At 37.0% G+C, this 22,547-nt stretch overlaps 1 protein-coding gene across 5 annotated transcripts in view; it reads left to right on the top strand.

The window, feature by feature from the left end:
• Window positions 1–10,713, top strand: part of LOC139736237 (uncharacterized) — a 29,176-nt gene extending 18,463 nt beyond the window's left edge. For 4 of the 5 annotated variants that reach the window (XM_071646973.1, XM_071646972.1, XM_071646971.1 and 1 more), the window contains 7 exons: window positions 485–598; window positions 3,834–3,950; window positions 4,386–4,502; window positions 5,108–5,227; window positions 8,569–8,733; window positions 9,212–9,252; window positions 9,721–10,713. In XM_071646973.1, coding sequence (XP_071503074.1) covers window positions 485–598; window positions 3,834–3,950; window positions 4,386–4,502; window positions 5,108–5,227; window positions 8,569–8,733; window positions 9,212–9,252; window positions 9,721–9,843 — 797 coding nt within the window. In that variant the 3' untranslated portion in view covers window positions 9,844–10,713. The remainder of the gene's footprint in view (window positions 1–484; window positions 599–3,833; window positions 3,951–4,385; window positions 4,503–5,107; window positions 5,228–8,568; window positions 8,734–9,211; window positions 9,253–9,720) is intronic. The other variant, XM_071646970.1, reaches the window with a different exon arrangement.
• The last annotated feature ends 11,834 nt before the right edge of the window (window positions 10,714–22,547 follow it).

Raw genomic sequence — 22,547 nt, 5'->3', positions numbered from 1 at the left:
GATCGTCGTGCTGGACATTTTTGGTTTTGTTTTTTTAATAGTCCTCTTTTGATCTATCATAACATAAAGACAAAGTTCAATTGTCAACTAAACTACCAGTGTCCTGTTAATTTTTTTTTATTTATTTTAATTTGATAAAAAGGGGCCCTGGCTCATCAATGTTCAACGATAAAGGCATGCTATCCTTAAATATGCCTATTTAAAATCGGACGTCAATTGATGATAATGCACAAACACATACATGTACGATTTTTTTTATTCAAACTGTCGAAGAGAAATGAATACAATATCACTTTGTGCATTCTAGACATTTGTATAGCATCAATGATGAGCATATTCCAGGTCAACGTACCGTATGCATTTCACGTGGTTTTTTGACGCTGCTCATGACATTGATACAAAGAACCAATATCATGCACATAATATTTGGCCATTACTGCCTTCTTCTCGATAATTTCCGAACATAATTTCCATCTCTTGAAAGGTGTACCTTCTTGCAGTGACTCGCAGTTTGCATGCGATAACGGTAATTGTATACCCGCACAGTGGGTTTGCGATGGGGACAATGATTGTGGCGATTTGAGCGACGAAAATTGTGGTAAGTTGTAAGCAACAAGCCTTTAATGATCAATGTTTGTTTGTTTGTTTGTTTGTTTGTTTGTTTGTTTTGTTGTTTTTGGTAGACTCCTGATATCGATAGGCTTGAACAATTTATTACTTTAAGAAATTTGCGATGCTGACATTAAATACATCCTGAACGTCGATTTTTCGGAGAATTACATCTTTGATATAGTTGATCCTTTCAGAATATGTCTCAACGTTGCTACAAGATTAAAACACAATTCAGTGCCAGATTGATCTGGAGTCAAAGTAGACTCCAATAGGATTTTTTTTTCTTTTTTTAATCAGAAAATCATTTATGACTGCTGCGAATATTCTCCATCTCTGTCGATCTAATTTATAACTCTTATATCTATCGACACGTACAGTTCAACTTCTTTTTCATTTCAATAGAAGTCATGGACTGATCGACGTGCTTCATATTATTTTGTTTTTGGAATAATTTCCTCGTGATCTCTTACTTGAAAAGACAATGCCAGTTCTGAAGACACAAAGATAAAGTTGAATTGTTAACTTAACTACCTGGCTCATCTATGTTTATTGTTTAAGGCATAATTATCATCAATCATTATAGGTTTTCCGGGTCAATTTCATACTTTTGTCATTCAAGTTCCTATTCCGAGCATTCAATTTCACGCATTCCACTCTCGCAGCACTGAATCAGCAATCAAATTCAAAATCCGGTCATTCGAATTCACTATCCGAACATTCAAGTTCACTGTCGGAGCATTCAAATTCACTATCGGAGCATTCAAATTTAAGAGAGGAGCATGCATTTCATCAATGAGCATTCAAATTCATGTCAAGCTGACGGCGGAATCTCGTCGGTCATTCAAATTCGTGAATAGGCAACCATGTTCCAAATACATGTAAGTGCATTCAATTTAAAAGAAGTCTGGAATTTAGTTAGTTTGGGGCCGTGTATGCATGTGTTTCTCATTTGGCTTTGAATATATTGGGATTTATGATGATCATTTATTTTGCAGTAGAGGTCCACCTGTTTATTGACAATTTTGGACTCGCGCTTAGCAAATATGAATATACAGGCACATGTCCCTCGGATTAGACATAAAATGGAGGTTCGATGTGTGAGAGAGTCACAACTCATGCACGTAAAAGATCCCACTTCATTTATTCATCGCAAAGAGCAGAACATCCAACTGGACCTCATATGGAAGACCAGCTTTTGCAGCTGAATATGGGCTATCCAGCCATCTTCTTTGATGGAAAATGTAACAAACAAACAAACATTAGGCACTGTAATAGGCCTACAGACGAGCATATTACGGAGGGTTAGTTGACACTTTCGAGGAAAAAAAGACAATTTCGACTATATTGAAACTGATACATGAACATTCTATACGTGTTTTTTTTTTGTGTATTGCTGTTGATTTACTTTTGCGAGACTATGTGAGATCATTGTGTGTCAGTTTGTCTTTTAATTGACGAATTGTCGTTATGTGGTTGGTGTTGGGGCTTTGTCAGCATGCAGTATCATCAAGAAATATGATTACTAGTCGTTGCGTTGTTTGGATGCACTGCTGATTGGACATTACAATTTGAAATTTATTGACACGAAAAAACAATGAATACAAGAAGAGATAAGAATGTAGAACCCGTAAACAATAATAATTACACTACATGCAAGCCTTCATTGGTTGTGTTGGCCCTTTTTCCTTTCTTAAAAGTCCACTCCATGTTCCTCGTTAAATTGATTGCACGAAGTAGGAACTTCATCACCTGAAAATGAATTTGAACGATTCAAACAAGCTTATTGGGACTATCACGTGACTATCGCATGAATGTGAATGCACGAGTGGGAAAGTCGGTGCTCGCATTTTGAAATTGAATGCCCAATCGTTCATTTGATTTCACGAAAAAGAAATAGAACGCCCATAAATGAAATTGATCGCTCGGATTCTGAATTCGAATGCCCGAATATTTTCACGTGCGTGCGCTGCGGGAATTTGAATGCACATTAATGAATTTTAGTGACAAAAGTATGAAATTGACCGGGAAAACCTATTATTATTTTTGTCTAGGTTATCTAACCACTGAAGAGCCTGAGATAAGCACTCCACAAGGTACTTGTATGACGGAACTTGATTCTAAGGTTAAATCAGAAACATATCAGAGAAGGGCCATGAAGCCCAGGTTGAGTTGAATTGAATTTATTTTATTCATACACGGAAGTAAAAGCCTGCTTTCAGCTGGACAGCTGTTTTCCAGCAAGGCCGTGTTTCACATCGAATAACAAGTATACATACACACGGCGAAAATACAAACATATGCAATGATATACAATAAATAATAAGCACTAAACAAGTTACAAAGAAGATCAATGACAAAAAAAGAAGAAAAAATTCAGATATTAAAAACAAAAGAGGAAATCGATATACTTCTTTGGACACATTAAGGGATTTCCGCTAACTTCATGATCTCTTTCGAGAAACTTTTGATGTCACTAATTGTTCTTAAATGAACAGGAAGATTATTGAAAGTTTTACATGCAACATATAATGGGCTATTTCTGACAAAAATTAGATCGAGGTTTTGGCATCACAATTTGAGTATTTGAGTTTCGTAGAGTGTAATTTTCAAATGATCTGAGTTGAACACTAGAGGACAAAGTTGTTGGAGCAAGGTTGTATTCACGTGTGCTTACAAAAACAATAGGATTTCAGTAATCGCTTTATGACATATACCTTCAAACCGCTAAAAGGCAAGAAAACGAAAAAAAAAAAGAAGAAGAACAAGAACAAAAAAGAGAATCTTCTAAGAAAATACCAGAAGCTAACATTAATGAGCGTTTCAGTTCCCTTTCTTTTTAAGAATTTGGTTTTTTGTTTTTCTTTTTATCAGACGCTAAAATGAAGTCACCTCTTCCCCCGAAGAAGTAATCAATTAATGAGGATAATAGATGAATTCGTGGAAATAGGGTGTTCAATGAAGATTGTGGTCAAGCACATATCATTTTTTTTTCATTCAAACTGACAGAAAAAAATGAATACAATATAACTCTAAAAAAAACACGTTTGTATAGCATCAATAATAAACAATTTCGACGTCAACGTACCGTTTGGCTTTGACGTGTTACTTGACGCTGCTCAAGACAATGACACAAGGAACCTCATATACATGATAATATTTGCCAAATACATGAACTGCCTTCTTCTCGATAAGTTCTCAGCATAATGTTCACCTTTTCAAAGAAGTTCCTTCTTGCAGTGACTCGCAATTCGCATGCGATAACGGTCATTGTATACCAGCACCGTGGATATGTGATGGGGACAATGACTGCGGCGATTTGAGCGACGAAAACAACTGTGGTAAGTTGTAAGCAACAAACCTCATGATCAATATCCTTGTAGACTCTTGGAATCGATGAGCTTGGACCTTTAGCACAAACAATAAATATCTATAATGCTGACATTAGACAGTTTATCTTTTCAAAAACTATGCCATTCGAGAATAAATCAATTGGAAAGAATGATTGATAAATGCGTGGAGATGGGATGTTCAATGAGGATATTGCTTAAAACATATCATTTTTTAGTCAAACTGTCAGAGAGAAAGAATGAAATATTATTCTGTAAAATCCTGGTTTTTATACTCATTAATAATGAAAAAACGTCCGTGTTAATCGTATTTATTTTACGTGTTCTCTTATTACAATGGCACAAAGAATCTAATATATTATTAGCAAAATATATTAGATATCATCTTCATTATAGTGTCCAAACATAATGTCCATCTCTTCAAAGGTTTTCCTTCCTGCAATGAGTGGCAGTTTGAATGCGACAACGGTTATTGTATACCATCACAGTGGACTTGTGATATGGACAATAATTGTGGCGATTGGAGTGACGAATACAACTGTGGTAAGTTGTGAAGAGTAGTCGCCATGATCAACTAATGAGGTTGTCGCTGTCATCTTGTGCAGATTCTTAAATCAATGAGCCTAAAGATTTAACAGCAAAACACACTCATATATCCAGGCATACACACACCCATCCACACGCGCGAACACGCACACACACACATACACACACACACACACACACTTTGTTATGGTATAGCATTGGCAGATTGGACAGACACTGGTAGTCGACGTGGAGAGAAGTACCTTGCACTGTATCGTCAAGTTGATTCTTTCGGGATATGTTGCGACTGAGCTTGACGTCATACTTTCATTTTGGAGTTCTAATATGTTCAAATGGCATATAACTTTACTTCTCTACGAAATTAAAACCAATAGATTGAATTGATTCACTAGAGAATGTTTGTTTGATAAACTGATGTTCGCTATTAGATAGTTGGGAATGAAAAATCCACGTGTTTTATATTTGGAATTAATTAATTAGATGGGAAGTTTAACCTACAGACACGTTTAGGAGGAATTGTGTGATTATGTCCATACATAGACTTATTTTCTTATAGATACGACATTTAAACTCTATAATCTACATTCTAATATTTTGCTCAGATCCAGGATATCATTGTGGGTCAAGTGAATTCCAATGTACCAACGGTCAGTGCATACCATACTATTGGGAGTGTGATGGGTTCAATGACTGTGCCGACAACAGCGACGAGCACAACTGTGGTAACTCAAAAAACACTTTCGTTTTCACCGTCATTTCAGTTTTCACCCTGCAAATCGCAAAATGAATAAAAAAAGTTTCATTTGTTTCAAGGGTAATCGGCAATACTCTGCCATTATCAGGAAAAAAATATGAAGGAAAAAATACGACTTTTTATGTTAAGTTTTGTGAATTTATGTCTTTGAATGCTCTCAGTCATCCAGATAAAGTAGGTCATGACTTAAATGAGTAAATCTAGTCAACTGGACTAGTTTTAGAGTTGTGACGTTTTACGTTGTTTTCAGGACACTTCCAAACACCAGTTAGTCCCGGAGAGGACGTGATATGTCGCAACTCCAAAATACAACTAAGTCCGCCTGACTAGATTATTCTTATGACAACAGGGTGGCTCAAAAAGAACGGAACGCCTAAGCTATTTAATTTAAGCAATATTGTTCCTAGTATGTCATTGTTTTGTATACTATTGGAAAGGTCAATCTTTTTCCAAAAGAATGACCCCAAGTTCTTTAGTTAATGCATCATGGTTTTAGGACCATTTTTGTCAACCCTTACAATTGTCAAAATGTGATTATTTTGCACTCTCAGAGACACCGAAATCGGCGAGAATTCGGCTTGCCATTGAAGCAGTAACCTTCACAATGTATGGAATGTGGCTGTCATTGTCCGTTACCATTGTGAATGAGACGACCTGACGACAATAACACTGTCCACCCCACATTCCGCACATTGCGAACGCTACTGGTTCTACGGTAAGCCGAATTTTCACTGGTTTCTGTATCTCTGAGAGTGCAAAATGATCACATTTTGAAAATTGCAAGGGTTGACAAAAATAGGCCTAAAATCGTAACGCATTAATCAAAATTAAAGAGCTTGGTGTTATTCTATTGGAAAAAGAATGGCCTTTCTAATAGTATGCAACATGATGACATATTTGCAACGATATCGCTGATATTAAAGATCTTAGGCGTTCCGTTCTTTTTGGGCCACCCTGTATAGGCCATGATAATATGAATTAAAGCTGAAACTGCTGCAAACTGTGTTTCTGTATAATTGCAGCTTAATCTAGATATACCTTACATCATTTAAAAATATGTATTTTAAACGACATTGAGTATGACGGGCTACCACTTGATCGTACGTCTCTACAACAACGTATGAGTGGAAACTTTTGATTTTAGAGGTGCCCTCAGTATCAATTCAATTCAATTCAATCATAGTTTATTTCCAATCATCGAAAATCAAAAAACATAGTACAAAGTATACATGTGATGAAATATTGTTCAAACGTTTGCATAAGATTCATGTAATATATATGCGAGACATATTATAGAACAACATATAACATGTACAATATTTAGGAAAACACTGTATCAATACTTCGTGGGCGAGCGGAAAATAAATTCGACTATGGAAAATAGTGATCCACTAAAAAGCATAGCTTGTCGGACGTGGATCGCTAGACAAATAATGAGTAAATTATATACTATTCTATAACAATATACATGTAATTATTTTGAGATACACCGGATGGGAAAAAATATAGAATACCAATGCTAGTGCCCGGACACTGCTCACTGAACCACGTGTACCGGGAAAATATGACAAGGACAACACGTTCGTACACACATTCGATTACCCACACGTATACACTGTAAGACGCGAGAGAGTACTGAGAGGAGAGAAGACAGTAACAATACAAGTCTACGAAGAACAAGAGACAGGAAAGGAAGAGGAGAGAAGAAAGAAGAGAAGTCTGCACACAGAACACGCCAAGTGCTGCGACATCAGGACAAGTGAAGGCTCAAACATGAATCAAAACAATTTAAATTATCTAAGATTATAAGTAGAAAGTAAATATTTTCTGAGTTTGTATTTAAATGTAACAAATTTGGGGGAATCTTTTAAACTATTATCTAAATTATTCCAAAGTCTGGGTCCGGTATAAAGAAATGTATTTTGGGCATGTGCGGTTCTCATTAATGGAAGATGAAATTCGTCGGATCGTCGCGTGGGATAGTTATGAACATGACTATTTCGATGAAATGAATCATGGAATATTCTAGGTAAAAAGTTACTGTTGTAATTAAACATAAACTGGCCAAGTTGAAACACATACAAATCATTTACTTTTAATATTTTATGGTCAGAAAACAAAGCATCTGTATGTTCTCGGGTATGTAAATTAAAAACAATTCTAAGCTCTTTCTTTTGCAGTAAAAGAAGTTTATCAAGTAACATCTGACATGTATTACCCCAAGCAAGAATCCCGTAGTTTAAATAAGGTAGTATCAAATTAGAATAAAGAGTTAATAATGCAGATGAAGGAAGAGAATATTTAAATCTATTCATTACGCCAATGTTACGTGATATAATTTTACATATGTTATCAATATGATTCCTCCATGAAAGCTTGTTATCGACGCAAACACCAAGAAATTTAAAGGAAGAAACTTCTTCTAAGGGAGTAGTATCAAATGTTATATTGCCTGGGAGGCTATTTAAGGAATTAGTAAAAAGCATAACTTTTGTTTTTTGAATATTTAATGACAATTTATTTTTCGTATATCCATTGTATAACCTTTTTCAGTTCTTCATTGACTGTTCTTATTAAAATGTTTGGGTCAGGGTGAGAAAGAAAAAGGTTAGAGTCATCCGCGAATAATATGAATGATAGTTTCTCCGAGGATCTATGAAAATCATTAATATAAATAATGAATAACAATGGGCCTAATAAACTCCCTTGTGGACACCAGATGCAATTGTTTTACTTTGAGAGTCAAAGACGTTGACATGTACAAATTGGGATCTTTCTGATAGGTAACTCGTGAACCACTCCAAGGCCTTTCCACGTATTCCATAATGAGACAGTTTGGCGAGAAGTATTCCGTGGTTGATCGTGTCAAAGGCCTTGGAGAAGTCCAAGAAGATACCTATTGTGTGTGAAAGTGTGTCGAGTGCGTGTGTGACTTTGTCGATGAGGGCAAGTAGTGCGTGTGTTGTGCTGTGATTTTCCCTGAATCCAAATTGAAAGTTTGAGAATATGTCGCAGGTTTTAAGAAAACGTACTGTCCTGATATAAACTATTCTTTCAAGAATCTTAGAAATAGAAGATAATAGAGATATGGGTCTATAGTTACATCAAAAGCTACATCAACAAGGGATTCTCCTTAAATCTTGCTTAGAAAGGGAATAAAAATGAAAACTACAGATTAACGAGCCCTGGTCTTTTTTTGCCCGTCATGTACAGGATCATATTATTTATCCGACACTAATCTGAAACAATTGTTGTCAGATGCTCAGTTGTTGTTGTTGCTGTTTTTTCATTCCCATCCATATCAATTAGCGATATACACGGAGCCGATCCCCTACGAAGGAAGTTGCAATGGCTTTAGTTGTGATTGTCAGGGAACTGACTGCCGGTCATCGAACTGTTACTGCGATACTGCGTGCTCTGTATTCAACGACTGCTGCAATGATTACAGCCTTTACTGTCCTGACAATGCACTAGGTATGATGAAATAATCGATATTCACTAGTCCTTGACATTGTTGGTATAAAAACGTCACAGGTAAAGGTTCATGAAATGTCAATAATGGTAGATTACAATTCAGATAATGTTCATAAATTTTCATACACACACACACACACACAAACACAGTGGCGGATCAAGGAGGAGCGTACCGGTCGCTCGCCCCCCCCCCTTTTTTTTTTTTGTTGTTAAAACAAATGAAATAAAAAATTGAGGCGGGTGCGTTAATCCCCCCCTTAATTTTGTAAAGGCGCTCCCTCTTTACGGAATTCCTGGATCAGCCCCTGCAAACTTAATAACACTACCTCATAGTATACAAAAAAAAATAAGGATTCTAATAATGTCCTAGAATGTAACGTCGTTCAATGCAAATATACAGCATGAAGACACCGTCCTAGTGAAAGTGAAGAAAATATCGATATCAAATTGCACTCTTGTTTTGTTTCATTATGTGTAGTGAATGGGATATACCTTTTGCAAGCTGTGGACTCCTTGCCGGTAAGTGTGAATAACTTACTTCCATCTTTGAAAAAACAAACAAACACCTAACACCTATACCGACCAAAAACGACAAAACCGATATTTATTACCTTGTTTTTTCTTGTTTCTTGTTGTTTTTTATATTGTTGTTGTCTTTGTGTATTTGTTTGTTTGTTTGTTGTTGTTGTGGATTTTTTTTTTGGGGGGGGTGCGCGTGGGTTATGAATCGTCTACAAAAGCAAATACAACCTAACTAATTTTTCGTAATAGAATTAGAGTACACTCATGTCATTGTCCATGTCGCCTATTTCTAGCAACTAATGTGTTATCCGAACCGTAGAATGTTCAAATGAAAGTATGTATTTTCTTAATTTCAAACACATCGAAATTGCAGTATTGCCCTTCATGGGCATAATGTAAACATTTATCTGTGATGACGATAAGCCAATTCATCCCTATATTATTATCTTTCCAATAAACTATTAGGTCGAAGTTCGACGCCGACGTGAAGTTGATGCCGTACGACGTCGAAAACGTCGGGATGCTTTGAAGGAAGGTGTCGATGGCAATAACAAAAACCGTCGTCGTAGACGAAAGGCTGTTGCCTAAAGATGTTACCTATCGAAAAGGAACCGAAATACCGAATCTGACTTAAATGTGTATGAATGAATCGTAGTTAGGCTAGAATTGATAAATACCTAAGAAATGTAACAAAAAGAAATGAATATTTGCACATAGTAATTGTATCTTTCTTTAGACGTTGATTTTTTTGTTGTTGATTGCGTCAAAATGATTTGATATGAGGAACTTTTCAGTTCATAAGTACAAGTTTAATAAAAGAACTTTAGCTTTGCGATTACAACAATGTGCCTACCAGGTATATCATTTGCATCACGCTTTATTTCTTTCTAATGTGCCTGTTCCTCTCCAACATGGTCAATGAGGACTATCAAAGCAGCCTGAAATGAGTAGAGATAAAAGTATCTCAGCGACAGAAAGAATTAAAAAAAAAAAAACCACAGCGGTATGTCTTCAGCATGCCAGATTTGTAAACATTATTGTAGATCAACATAACGGCAGTCGCTACAATGTGTTTTGCATAAAAAAATAATAATAACAACCATTTGTTCCTGTCATGAAACCCCTTTGGGAAACAAAAAACCTAACTATTTGTTCACTATGGTAATAGCAAGAAACAGTGAGAGATATCTACATGAACCATCATGCTTTTGGCAAGCAAATACTTTTTTTATTTTCGATCTTTTATCGTATGGGTTTTCCTTGTAATTCCGCATCTCTACTTATGTTTTAAAGAATGTTTTCCATTCTGTGTGTGGTAGTTATTATTGTTTTTGTTTTCTCTTTAAAACTCCTTCATATACAAGTGGATATCATTTTCTCCACTTGGTAGTTTGGATAGAGGAAACACAGCAATGACTTATAATGCAAAAACAATCAATAAAATGATTTTAAGCATCACCTTTTTGTTGTTTTCTAGTAACGTATCCTATACCGTCTGTCTTTTAATGCATGCTGTCTGGTATTACGCCATAAGGAAAATATGCAAAATGCAAAGAAAAATTCTCAGCAGTCAAAGCTTTTAATACAGAGTTCTCTTTTTTGAAACCGAAGTCATATTTCCCTGCAGCTGCAAAGTAGTACATTCGAATCCAACCAACTCATTTCCTTGATTTAAGGCTCTGTATAGAATATTGTACTATCAGCCTCCATGTGGGACATGAAAAAGACGAAAATATCTATTTCAAAGACTGAAAACTGAAATCTGAAAGGCAGAAAAGGAAAAAATAGATCACACGACACAAAAACAAGAGTTATAGACTGTAAGCTTTATAGCAATTAGCGTCCTATGCTTAAATCACCACTCCATCCTTATGTATGCACACGGTATGTATGTATATATATATATATATATATATATATATATATTACATATAACGTGAGTAAGGAGGCGGTAGACGTTGCTTTTGAATCCTCACAAGTGATTTTACTTCAAGCTTTCGGGCTTTCTGCCCTTTGTCAAGACTGAGGACAAATCGGACAAAATACAAAACATGGATATCATATACATAATATTATATATGCTTGTTTATGATTGTATGTATACAAGTTATATTATGTAAGATTAATGCATATAATATTATACACTCCCATCTGTGTATTTATTCTCTGCCGTCTCTGCCTCTATCACTGTCGTTATTTCATTATTGTCTTGATCATGATTATTTTTTGTATATGATATCCATGTTTTGTATTTTGTCTGATTTGTCCTCAGTCTTGACAAAGGGCAGAAAGCCCGAAAGCTTGAAGTAAAATCACTTGTGAGGATTCAAAAGCAACGTCTACGGCCTCCTTACTCACGTTATACACACTCCTAAAAAATGCGACAGCCCAGGGGTTTAGTAGCTGAAGACACACGACTCAAACTTACATATTACATATGTATATAAATATGTATAATATGTGACCGTGCACCTCAAAACGAACATAAAGTCGCACACACTGATTTTGCGTGAGGACTGAAAATAAGTGAAATGGGTCAACCTAACCGAACTTGACTTTTTCATATTTTCTGAAAGAGCGGGTCTTCTTTTACATTATGCTAAAATTTGGTATCATAAAACGGGAGGGAAAGTGTGATTTTTAGCAGTTTATCTCGAACATTTTTGGTAGAATAGTGTGATTAGGTGTGTCTTTGGGATCCCATTTTCATTTCTGAGAAACCTTGTCCACACTCTTCACTTTCAGTTCTAATAACTTTTGAAAGGATAGTGCTAATGCTTTGAAAGTTGGCGTTAATTATGGACAGAATGTGTTAATGAGGCATACTTAATTTCAGTTTAATCTGATAATCCCTTCATTGTTGTTACTCTGGTGGTTTACTTCCTGTTTTTTGTCCCATTCATCGCACAGCCACCACGGTTTGGTAGAGATTAAGCGCTTAAATAGACACTGTACTTCAGAGCCTCTTTTCTCAGTTCACACTTTTCCTGAGTTTGCGCTTTCTTTCCAGTATTTAGATAGGTTAGGAGAGTCCATTTGATTTGAGTCATACATCATTTTAAAGCTTAAAATCTGCTCTTTCAGAATATGGTCTTAACTAAAAATTCATGTCTGGCGACTTTTTGTTTGTTTTGAGGTGCAGGGTCACATATGTGACCTTGCTAGTCGCTATAGACATGAATTTTTAGTTAAGGATAGATTCTGAAAGAGCAGACTCTAAGCTTTAGAATGATGCATAAATCAATTCAAATGAATTCTCCTAACCTAGACAAAAATTGGAAAGAAAGCCCACACTCTGGAAAAGTTGGAACTGAGAAAAGAGGCTCCGAAGTACAGAGTCTATTCAAGCGCTTAATCTTTACTGAGCCGTGCTACCTGTGCCATGAATGGGACAAACACACGATGTAAACCACTGGAGCAACAACAATGAAGAGATTATTTGATTAAGCTGAAATTAAGCATGTTGTATTAACACATTCTGTACATGATTAATACCAACTTTCAAAGCAGTAACATCATAAGTTCAAGAGTTATTAGAGTTGAAAGTGAAGAGTGTGCAGAGGATTTTCAAGAAATGAAAAGTAGCCTGGGAAAAACCTGATCACACTTCTCCACCGAAAAGGGGGTTGTAGAAAAACTGCTGAAAAGGAACCTTCCCATTCAATTCATGATCCCGAACTCAAGAAAATTGAAGAAGAAGAATAGTTCTTTCAGAAAATATGAAAAACTCAAAATTGACTTGGTTGACCTTACCTTTCTTGAGTCCTCACGTAAAATTATATAATGTAAGTTATATATATATATATATATATATATATTATGGATATGATATCCGCAGTATACATTAGTTTACATTATGCATGTACGTGTGTGTGTGTGTGTGTGTGTGTGTGTGTGCGTGTGAGTGTGCGCTAAAGAAGAAAAGGGGTATTATGTCAAATGAATGATATTATGTTCAGGTTTGTTACAAAATTAATGATAAAAATATTGGAGAAGCCGTAAGGTTTTTATCTGTTAAATCACACTTGAACCCAGCTGTTTGCGCTCTCAATTTCTGCCACAGTATTTAGAATTCGTCCTTCTTTAAAGACATTGGGGTGCTGTAACAGCTGGTATTTTTATGTTCACTGCACTGCAACAGGTTGTTGGATGTCTTCTTTTTGTCTGGATCAGGTGCATGTGTTCTCTTCTCTATCCCCTCCCTGTCTCTTCTGAAGACACGAAATGCATGATTTTCTATAAAAACTGTTATAAACCGTGTACCATTGTCATCATACATTGATCCGCATTTTGTTATTACTGCCAATGATAACGGCTCACCCGCTTACAACATGTTCCTTTGATATCCGACCCCCAGACCTGCATAAAAGAAGTATTTGCAATATCCCTGTATATTTGTGTGTGTGTTTGTTTGTTTTTCTGCATTTTTTCTATATTTCGGTCATTTGTTGCACCCGTGCTCCTCGTATCAATTTGTAGCTCGAATTTAATTGGGAACTACGATTCACAAGCTTGCTTTTTAGTAGGTTCCTTCATATCTCTTTAGCATTCACTCCCATATTCCAACTTTTATCGATCGACCACTATGTAATATATGTTTACAGTATTCTATGTATGTCTCCTAGTTGGACATCATGTATTATTCAATTTTGTTACATTCAATGAATTTTATAGTATTAATTGAGAAATATGAAAATAAATGAAATGAGAAAAAAATGAAATGAATAGACGATTTTTTTTTTCATTCTTTCACTAGAAACAACTTTTTCTTCCCCTTTTTTGTTGTTCCTGTAGACTTTGAAAAGGCTTTTGTTTCGGTGGATCATAATTTCTTTTTCAGAGTCTTATAGGTTCGGGGAATCTTTCACAAGTTGGATAAAAGTCATGTATAAAAAATATCAGTAGTTGTGTTACGAATGGTGGGCACCGGACTGGATATTTTTGAAATCAAAGGGGGTGTTTATACTTGGGGATTCATTACAGTGCTATCTCTTTTTGTTAGTCATTGAAATACTGGCTCGTGTAATAAGAAAAAAAATGTTGTGATAGTAAAGGAGTTAATTTCAGGGAACATGAGATTAGGCAAATATTGAAGGCAGATATTAATAATTATCATTCTGTAAAAGACAAACTATCTATCAATAACGTGCAGATTATTTTGTGAAGAATTTGAGAAAATCATTGGCCTTAGAGTAAGGGAAGACATTTTTCTTTTTTTATGGAGTACATATAAGTACATATTATAAGTATAAGTACATATTCAGCAGTTTTTTCTACAACTCTTTTTGTAGAGTAGAGAGATCAGGTATGTCTTAGAGGTCCCTTTTCATTTCTTGATAACCCTTTGCGCACTCTTCACTTTCAAGTCTGATAACTTTTCAAGGGATAAAGCTATACTGCATTGAAAGTTGGCATTACAGATGGTCAGAATGTTTTGATAGAGCATGCTCAATTTCAATTTAATCTGATAATCCCTTCATTGGTTTACATCATGTTTTTTGTCCCATTCATCTCACAGCTAGCACGATTTGGTAAAGATTACGCGCTTGAATAGACACATAGACCCTATACTTCATAGCCTCTTTTCTCGGTTCACACTTTTCCAGAATGCGTACATTCTTTCCAATATTTAGATAGGTTAGGAGAGTCCATTTCAATTGAGCTATACATAATTTTAAAGCTTAGAGTCTGTTCTTTCAGAATCCGCTGTCACATATCCGCGGTCACATATGACAAAATATTCATACTCACATCCGCTATGTATATAATACATATAATATAATTTATATATCGTGCGCATGGCAGATTGTCGTTAGGGTGTGGGAGTGCGCATAGGGTTAAGAACATTCTGCCATGCGCACGGAAGTGCGCTAACAACAATCTGCCATGCGCATGACGATATATATATATATATATATATATATATATATGTATATATGTATATATATATATATATATATATATATTATATATATAGGTAATCATATTTTACTGATGCATTTGTATGCAAAAAGACTTAAATACACACATACATGTAAAACATTTATATGTGACCGTGCACCTCAAAACGAACATAAAGTCGCACACACTGATTTTGTGTGAGGACTGAAAATAAGTGAAATGGGTCAACCTAGCCGAACTTGACTTTTTCATATTTTCTGAAAGAGCGGGTCTTCTTTTATATTATGCTAAAATTTGGTATCATAAAACGGGCAGGAAAGTGTGTTTCTTTAGAAGTTTATCTCGAACATTTTTGGTAGAATAGTGTGATTAGGTGTGTCTTTAGAATCCCTTTTTCATTTCTGAAAAACCTTGTCCACACTCTTCACTTTCAACTCTAATAACTTTTGAAAGGATAGTGCTACTGTTTTGAAAGTTGGCGTTAATTATAGACAGAATGTGTTCATGAGGCATGCTTATTCTCAGTTTAATCTGATAATTCTTTCATTGTTGTTACTCTGGTGGTTTACTTCCTGTTTTTTGTCCCATTCAACGCACAGCCAGCACGGTTTGGTGAAGATTAAGCGCTTGAATAAACACTGTACTTCAGAGCCTCTTTTCTCAGTTCACACTTTTCCTGAGTTTGTGCTTTCTTTCCAATATTTAGATAGGCTAGGAGAGTCCATTTAATTTGAGTTATACATCATTTTAAAGCTTAAAGTCTGCTCTTTCAGAATATGGTCTTTACTAAAAATTCATGTCTGGCGACTTTTTGTTTGTTTTGAGGTGCAGGGTCACATATAATATTGACTGGCCCTGAGGGAGGTACCAGAAAATATTGCCCAAACTGAAAGCATATTGCCCGAGTCGAAGACGAGGGCAATATGTTTTCAGTGCGGGCAATATTTATCTGGTACCTCCCGAAAGAAAGGCCAGTCAATATCGTGATTATTACCTATCCCCTAGGTAAATTAAGGAAATATGTAAATACGGCTATACACTATATATGATACAGATCAAGCCACATTTGACTACCTGTAGACCATCAACATGTTGAATAATTGCAAAATTGTTCATCAATGTATAGCATTCAACTCCAACTTCAAAGATACATGTAGTTGTAACAGGCAAACTTCAAACTTCTGAACGTTTTACACTTTATTTTTACTTCTCTGCTTAAAGTTTGAGAGTTGTAAATCTGATGGTCACTGTGCTATTACTGATCACAAATGGACTAGTCATTGCCTAGTGCTGCTGTAAGTGGTCGACCTTGTATGAGTTGATTTATCAGCGTTCTTCTGCGGTGCGTGTAACTGACACCCTGGACGTCCTGGAATGTTTTCCTTTCGTGGACGATCGGAGGTGGGGAGAGAGATTCCACTCTTTCTCTTCCCACCTCCCCAAACCGGAAGATTGCACTGCTTGCTCATACTGTTACTGTTACGCAGCGACGTGGCGAAAAGCATATTGACTGCTGACCTTTAACCCTGCAAAATAACAACTCCTGACCTTTAACCCTGCAAAATAACAACCGGAATTGCCTCCCAAAACTCCCTCGTATAGGTAATAATCATTAATATCTTACAAAGACAAACTCGTGAGCCATGCAAGTGTGTCATTGACTCGATGTGTGTCAATCAAATTGAAAGGGGAGTTCAGGCTATTTAATTGTAAGATAGGTTTAATCGTGTCGTAGCAAAACCGCGCCATTTTATTATAAACAAAGCGAACGCACCCTCTTCCGAGAGATGAAAAAGAAGCAATATTGGTGTGATTGAATTTTCCTGCAACGATAAACTAAAATGGAGGTCGCAAGATCGAGTTATGTTAAACACTAGTGAAGTCCTTGTACAAGGTGTTCTTACCCCAAATATCCCTGTTAATAGTTTTGCACTAAATATTCAGGCCAGGCGATATGGTGCACTTAACTCCTGCAATAAGACGCAACAAACTTTTGAATTCGTAACGGTCATGGAAGCAGTGTGCGAAGCGAAGGGCCACAAATCTCAAAAGTTAAACCTCCGGTATTTCCCTCAATCTCTTGAAACTTCATTTATGTATTTAATATGGATATGTCATTCTCCAGATGAATTTTGGGCGAAAATGCAGATGCATCTTTTGAGATATTTGTATTTTTCTGTTTGAGTCGATCGTGGGACAGTGACGAGATTATTTCCCGCTACAGCATGAATATGCATTAGTAGTCTGTTTGTCAATTTGTTTCCGTTGGGAAGCCTCGTCTGCGATTATCGGAAAAAAGCATAGGTTCTCAATGACAGTGTTTAGTGAATGATAAGCAAATAATCAACGTTGGTGAAGGTGATGGGACAAACTATCACTTCCGAGGCGATCTGGATGTAGCTATCTTTCCGAACCGCAGCTGAGGGAAGATACCGTACACATTCAGATCGCCGAGGAAGTGATAGTTTGTCTCATTGCCTGAAACTAAAAGTTGATTATTTGCTTTATATTCCACATCTAGGGTCCTAGAAATTCCCATTTTATTCCACATCTGAAACCGTTTTAGCTGTCTTTAGGTCAGCTTAGGGCTTAGGATACGTGTGCGCGTAGATGACAAAACCAGTGCCGTATATTAAGAGAGTCTGGCCAACTCGGTTTTTGGCTTACGTGTTTTGAAGCCTGTGATTGGTCAAAAGCTGGTCCCGTGATCTACAGGCGCCATGTCGTTATTGAAGTGCGCTCATACGCAGTGCCCATTGTTAACTACCCCTTATTTGGCTTGGTTATTTTGTTACGTCTGAGCGTACACGCTAATCCTGTGACGCGTAATACGCGCGGTAACGACATGGCGTCCAAATTAGCAGTTGGCCAGACTCTCTTTATATACGGCACTGGACAAAACCAAAGAGATTATAATCTCTTTGGACAAAACAATGAATTTGCTGCGCGCACCGTGGACGGCACTGAAGAGAAAGTGCGTTGCACTGTGTACTATCAAGCGACCTACTTAAATGATAGTCCACAGTACAACGCACTTTTATTTCGCGCGTACTCGCGTTAAGACTGCATGGGCTGCCAGGGATCAGCAAAACAAACAGCTGTCTTTATAGATGACAAAACAATGAATTTGCTGCGCGCACCGCGCAACACTGAAGGGAAAGTGCAATGCACTGTGTACTATCAAGTGACCTAGTTCTTCTCAGGTGATGTGATGGGCAAAACTACGCTTTATCACGTGATCAGCTCTTGACCAATCCTATAGCAAGATTCTTAGTATGTGGAATATAAAATCAAAATAACAGGGGGGGGGGGAGATACAAAGAAAACCGACCAAAATCGTTGAAGAAAAATTTTGGGCCAGTGAATAGTTTGTGTGATAAGAGAGAATTCAATTTAAAGGAACAAAACTGCTAACTTGTTCAAAGTGGATAAATTGTTAGAGAAATAACGCAAAAAAATACCGTAAGATATCTTTTATTTTCACAGTTGATCTGCATAATATGGTAATGCGTGAGCTTATACGATTTAATTCTTTCTTTGCACACTACAACTACTAACTTGTAACCAGTCTGGAACACCCCCCTTCCCATTAAGGGAAACAAAAGCACACAACACACAGCCCTATCTGTTGGTAAACGGCAGACAGCCCTGCTGAAAAAAAAAAAAAAAGATAACGGTGTCCCACAATGTGAAAGTGTGGACACATTATGTGATAACTCGTCACACTGTTGAACTCGAACGTTTTAACATGGTGAACACATTGTGAATTAATTCACATTGTGGGTGAAACAGAACATTACCATGTGCACACTCTGGAAAAACAAAACAAAGCACAATGTGAAATCATCTTTACACTATCAAATTCAAGCGTTTGCACATGTTCGACCATGTGAACACACTGTGAACACACTGTGTTCTTTCCAGTAGGGAGGGAACGGAAGGGGGGGGGGGGGGGCTCTTGGTCCTGGAGCTGTGAAGGATGGTCCCGTTTATCTAATTCGAAGCAGGCATACTGCTGATTGTTACACCTCCTCTCAGAAAAAAACGAATTTAAGTAGTTACAATTTTCTCTTTTCTATAATACTATTTTAAAAATGCACATTCACACACACACCCGCACACACACACACACACACACACACACACACAGAGGCACGCACACACACCTACACACGTAGCTTGAAGCTTGAATTACTCTGACAAGACCATAGACGGCGTTCTGTAGAGGGTTACACTATGCTTTGCTGTGCCTAATTGCTCTGCTGTGGTTGACGTGCTGGTGCATGAAAATCCGTGAGTTAATATGTACAGAGTAACGGTATGGCGCCCATGTTTAGCACTGTGAGCTTCTCAGCTACATCATTCTTAAACACACACACTCACACACACCCTCTCTCTCTCACACACACACACACACACACATGCACACACACACATACACACGTATATGCTGCATCTTACATAACATCAATATAATTCTCACTCGAACGTACCGACCTTGTCTGGACCAAAACGGCATTTATTTAAGGAAGCAACGGGAACGGGAATTCATGTAGACAGAAAGAGTATCTTTATTAAATAGTGACTAGATATCAACGACGTTGATGACAATGTTGTTACATGTATTTCCTGTATGATATGATAAGAGCACCCAGAAACCCAGATGGACTTCTTTAATAAATTAAGTTGTATAGGACAACCATATTTCAATAGCAGAATCAAGAGCTAGTTGTCAATTTATAGCACTCTCATTAGACGGCCGAGACAGGTGGTTATAGTCAGAGTTTTAGGTTCACAGTATGTTTTTATAGATTATTTCATTCTGGTAGCCAAGACGGCCCGTCACTTCGAAGGAAAAGAAGCTCTTGACCTGCGCCCACGAACCACATAATTACCTATCTAGTTAAAGGAAGCACTTAATGATAACTAAAATAACCTTTTTGAGACACAGGTTCATGCAATGTGACGGAGAGCATGGAGCCAAGCACTTCTTAACTACGATCAGCTTTGTGTATCAAAGAAGCTAGATTCGGTATACAGAGTTCAAATGGTAGCAGTCTTGAGACCGGAAAGTTTATGAATTAGAATGGGATAGGAATATCATAATATGCGAAGTTCTGGCTGCTTAGATCTAATAACCACAAAGTGAAGTATTTTCTTAATCGCGGTCACACTATGGCGATGGATAAAGCAACTTATTTTCTAGACCATTCATCTATTCTTTTTCTTGGCGCTTAGCTTGCGCGCTTCGCCGTTTTCGGTTCAGATGGGCGCGGCTCAGCTTTGCGCTTGACTTTTTCTGTGATCGGCCACGGGAACGATCTCCAGCTCGGCGTCGTCTGCGTGACTTCTCCGCGCTCTGTGCATCTTTGGCACCCGCGGTGCGTCTGGCTCGGAGGAGTTCCTCTTTCTCCTGGGCGTTCATCATTTTCCCTTCCACTCTAGCGTCACCAACTGCTCTCTTTGTCATCGTTCCTCGGTTGCGTTGTTGTCTGGCTTCTGCGCTTCTTCGACGTCGGGTAGGCACCTGGAGCAAATGCGGTATTGAGAAAATAAAAGAAATGATTGAAATAAATCCTATACAGATCACTCCTTGCTGATGACTAGTTTACTGCACTTTAGTTACGTCCCACAAGATTATTACAGCCACAAACACACACACACACACACACGCACACAAACAAACATTTACAAAAACAAGCACCAAAAAAAAAAAATCCTGCTCACCGGTATGTCTTGCACCTGCTCGATGTAGACGATCCAAGTATTGGGTGCTGAAGAAAAGGTATACATATAATATTGTAGTACAAAGAAATCATGGTAACTGTCTGCCATCAATTATCTACATTCTTCTAGTTGGCTGTGAGTATTGGCTATTTAAAATCACAGAAGAATTATCGTATTGCATTGTCGGCAGATTATGGTAAACGCAAATGTCAGTTACAATACGGGATTTTCTTATCAATGGTTTTTGTCTATTTGTTTACTTCGATGGGATCCTGGCCAGGAACCCTGTTGTAGGCCTGCCTGTCGCTCTCTGACAAGCCCTTCAATATCGCACTTAACTTCTGAAATTCCGTGGCCACCGGCGGCCAGGTTCGGAACCCCTGCAGCTGGAATGCGGCTCCTAAACTGTATTCTTTTTCCGCATCTTTTACAACGCGTGTGATAAATTTCTTACCTTCTAAATATGTATTTATGGCATCCTGACACACAAACAAACAAACAAACAAACCCGCCAACAGTCGTTGTTTCCTCTCTGTCCAGACTTCTTTATAATGTTTTACTCATATTGTTGCATCGCGTGGTTTCAAGCTTTTAGTAACAGTTGTTTGAGTTGTTTTTTACTTTAATCATTTCCCGAAATCATATAGTCTAAATAAATATTTGTGTTCCCTATTTCTCTGTGAGTTGACATGCTTGCTTTTACGTAGGAACGTCATATTTCTCGTACTTTTAACCCAACAATACTGTAAACATACCTTTTGTGTTTTATAGTGAATCAGACTGTTGTTTATCCAGGTGAAGTTTTACCTACTTTGTGTTTTGTAATTTTGGTATCGTATTGTATCTTACTCTGTGCCATTTTCATGGCAAACACGGAAATGACCCGAGATTGAAATTGAAATTGAAATTGAAAACTTCGTGTAATATTATAATGGTCTTGTGAATTGTCATTATTATATTAAAGAGAGGAGTCAATAAAGCCCAACCTTCCCGTCAACACTGAATATATTCTCTGTGCACTTTAAATTTGGTACAATTGCTACATTTTGTTTTGGTCCCCCAAAATCCGTATCATGAAGAACCGTGAATATCGTTGTGTTTTCATGTAAATATTTATGTCAATTTTGTTATAAATGTAGACGACAAACGATGTATGGATGGATCAACACTTTTCAAAGTTTTTCAAATCACAAAGTGAAATAAATTGGCTGTTAAATGCAGAAGAAAAAGTAAACCACATTAAATGGTTTGAACTGTAAAGATTGCAATTTTCAAATCAATATCAACTACCCCACTTTGGTATGGATATCTTGCCCACATAATAAAAGAATGGCAGTGACGTAGAATGTTAAATTTGACCCATCAACTTCATAGATGCCAAATTGCATTTTGTATTGAATTGTTAGCATTGTATTCAGCTTTGTTGAAAATTATCTGAATGCCATTGCGCCCTCCGTTTGTGGGAAATAAACCAACACAACTTAAATGCAGCAGCGAGATCGAATGCAGCAGATTTGAAAACATGAGGAAATGAGGGTATTTCACGGCGATCAAATGCTATGACATTAGTAGAACAATAACACTAAAGCTCGACGTCTTATTAGGTGTCGATGCAACCGGTCAACTTTACTTAGATTCTCCTATTTACTATCATAGGTCATTGA

This window comes from Diadema antillarum, unplaced genomic scaffold (genome assembly GCF_040938485.1).
Source record: "Diadema antillarum isolate AM-2024a unplaced genomic scaffold, OU_Dant_1.0 seq00000634_RagTag, whole genome shotgun sequence".
In the NCBI taxonomy this organism is placed as follows: domain Eukaryota; kingdom Metazoa; phylum Echinodermata; class Echinoidea; order Diadematoida; family Diadematidae; genus Diadema; species Diadema antillarum.
This window is presented reverse-complemented; position numbering and strand designations above follow the sequence as displayed.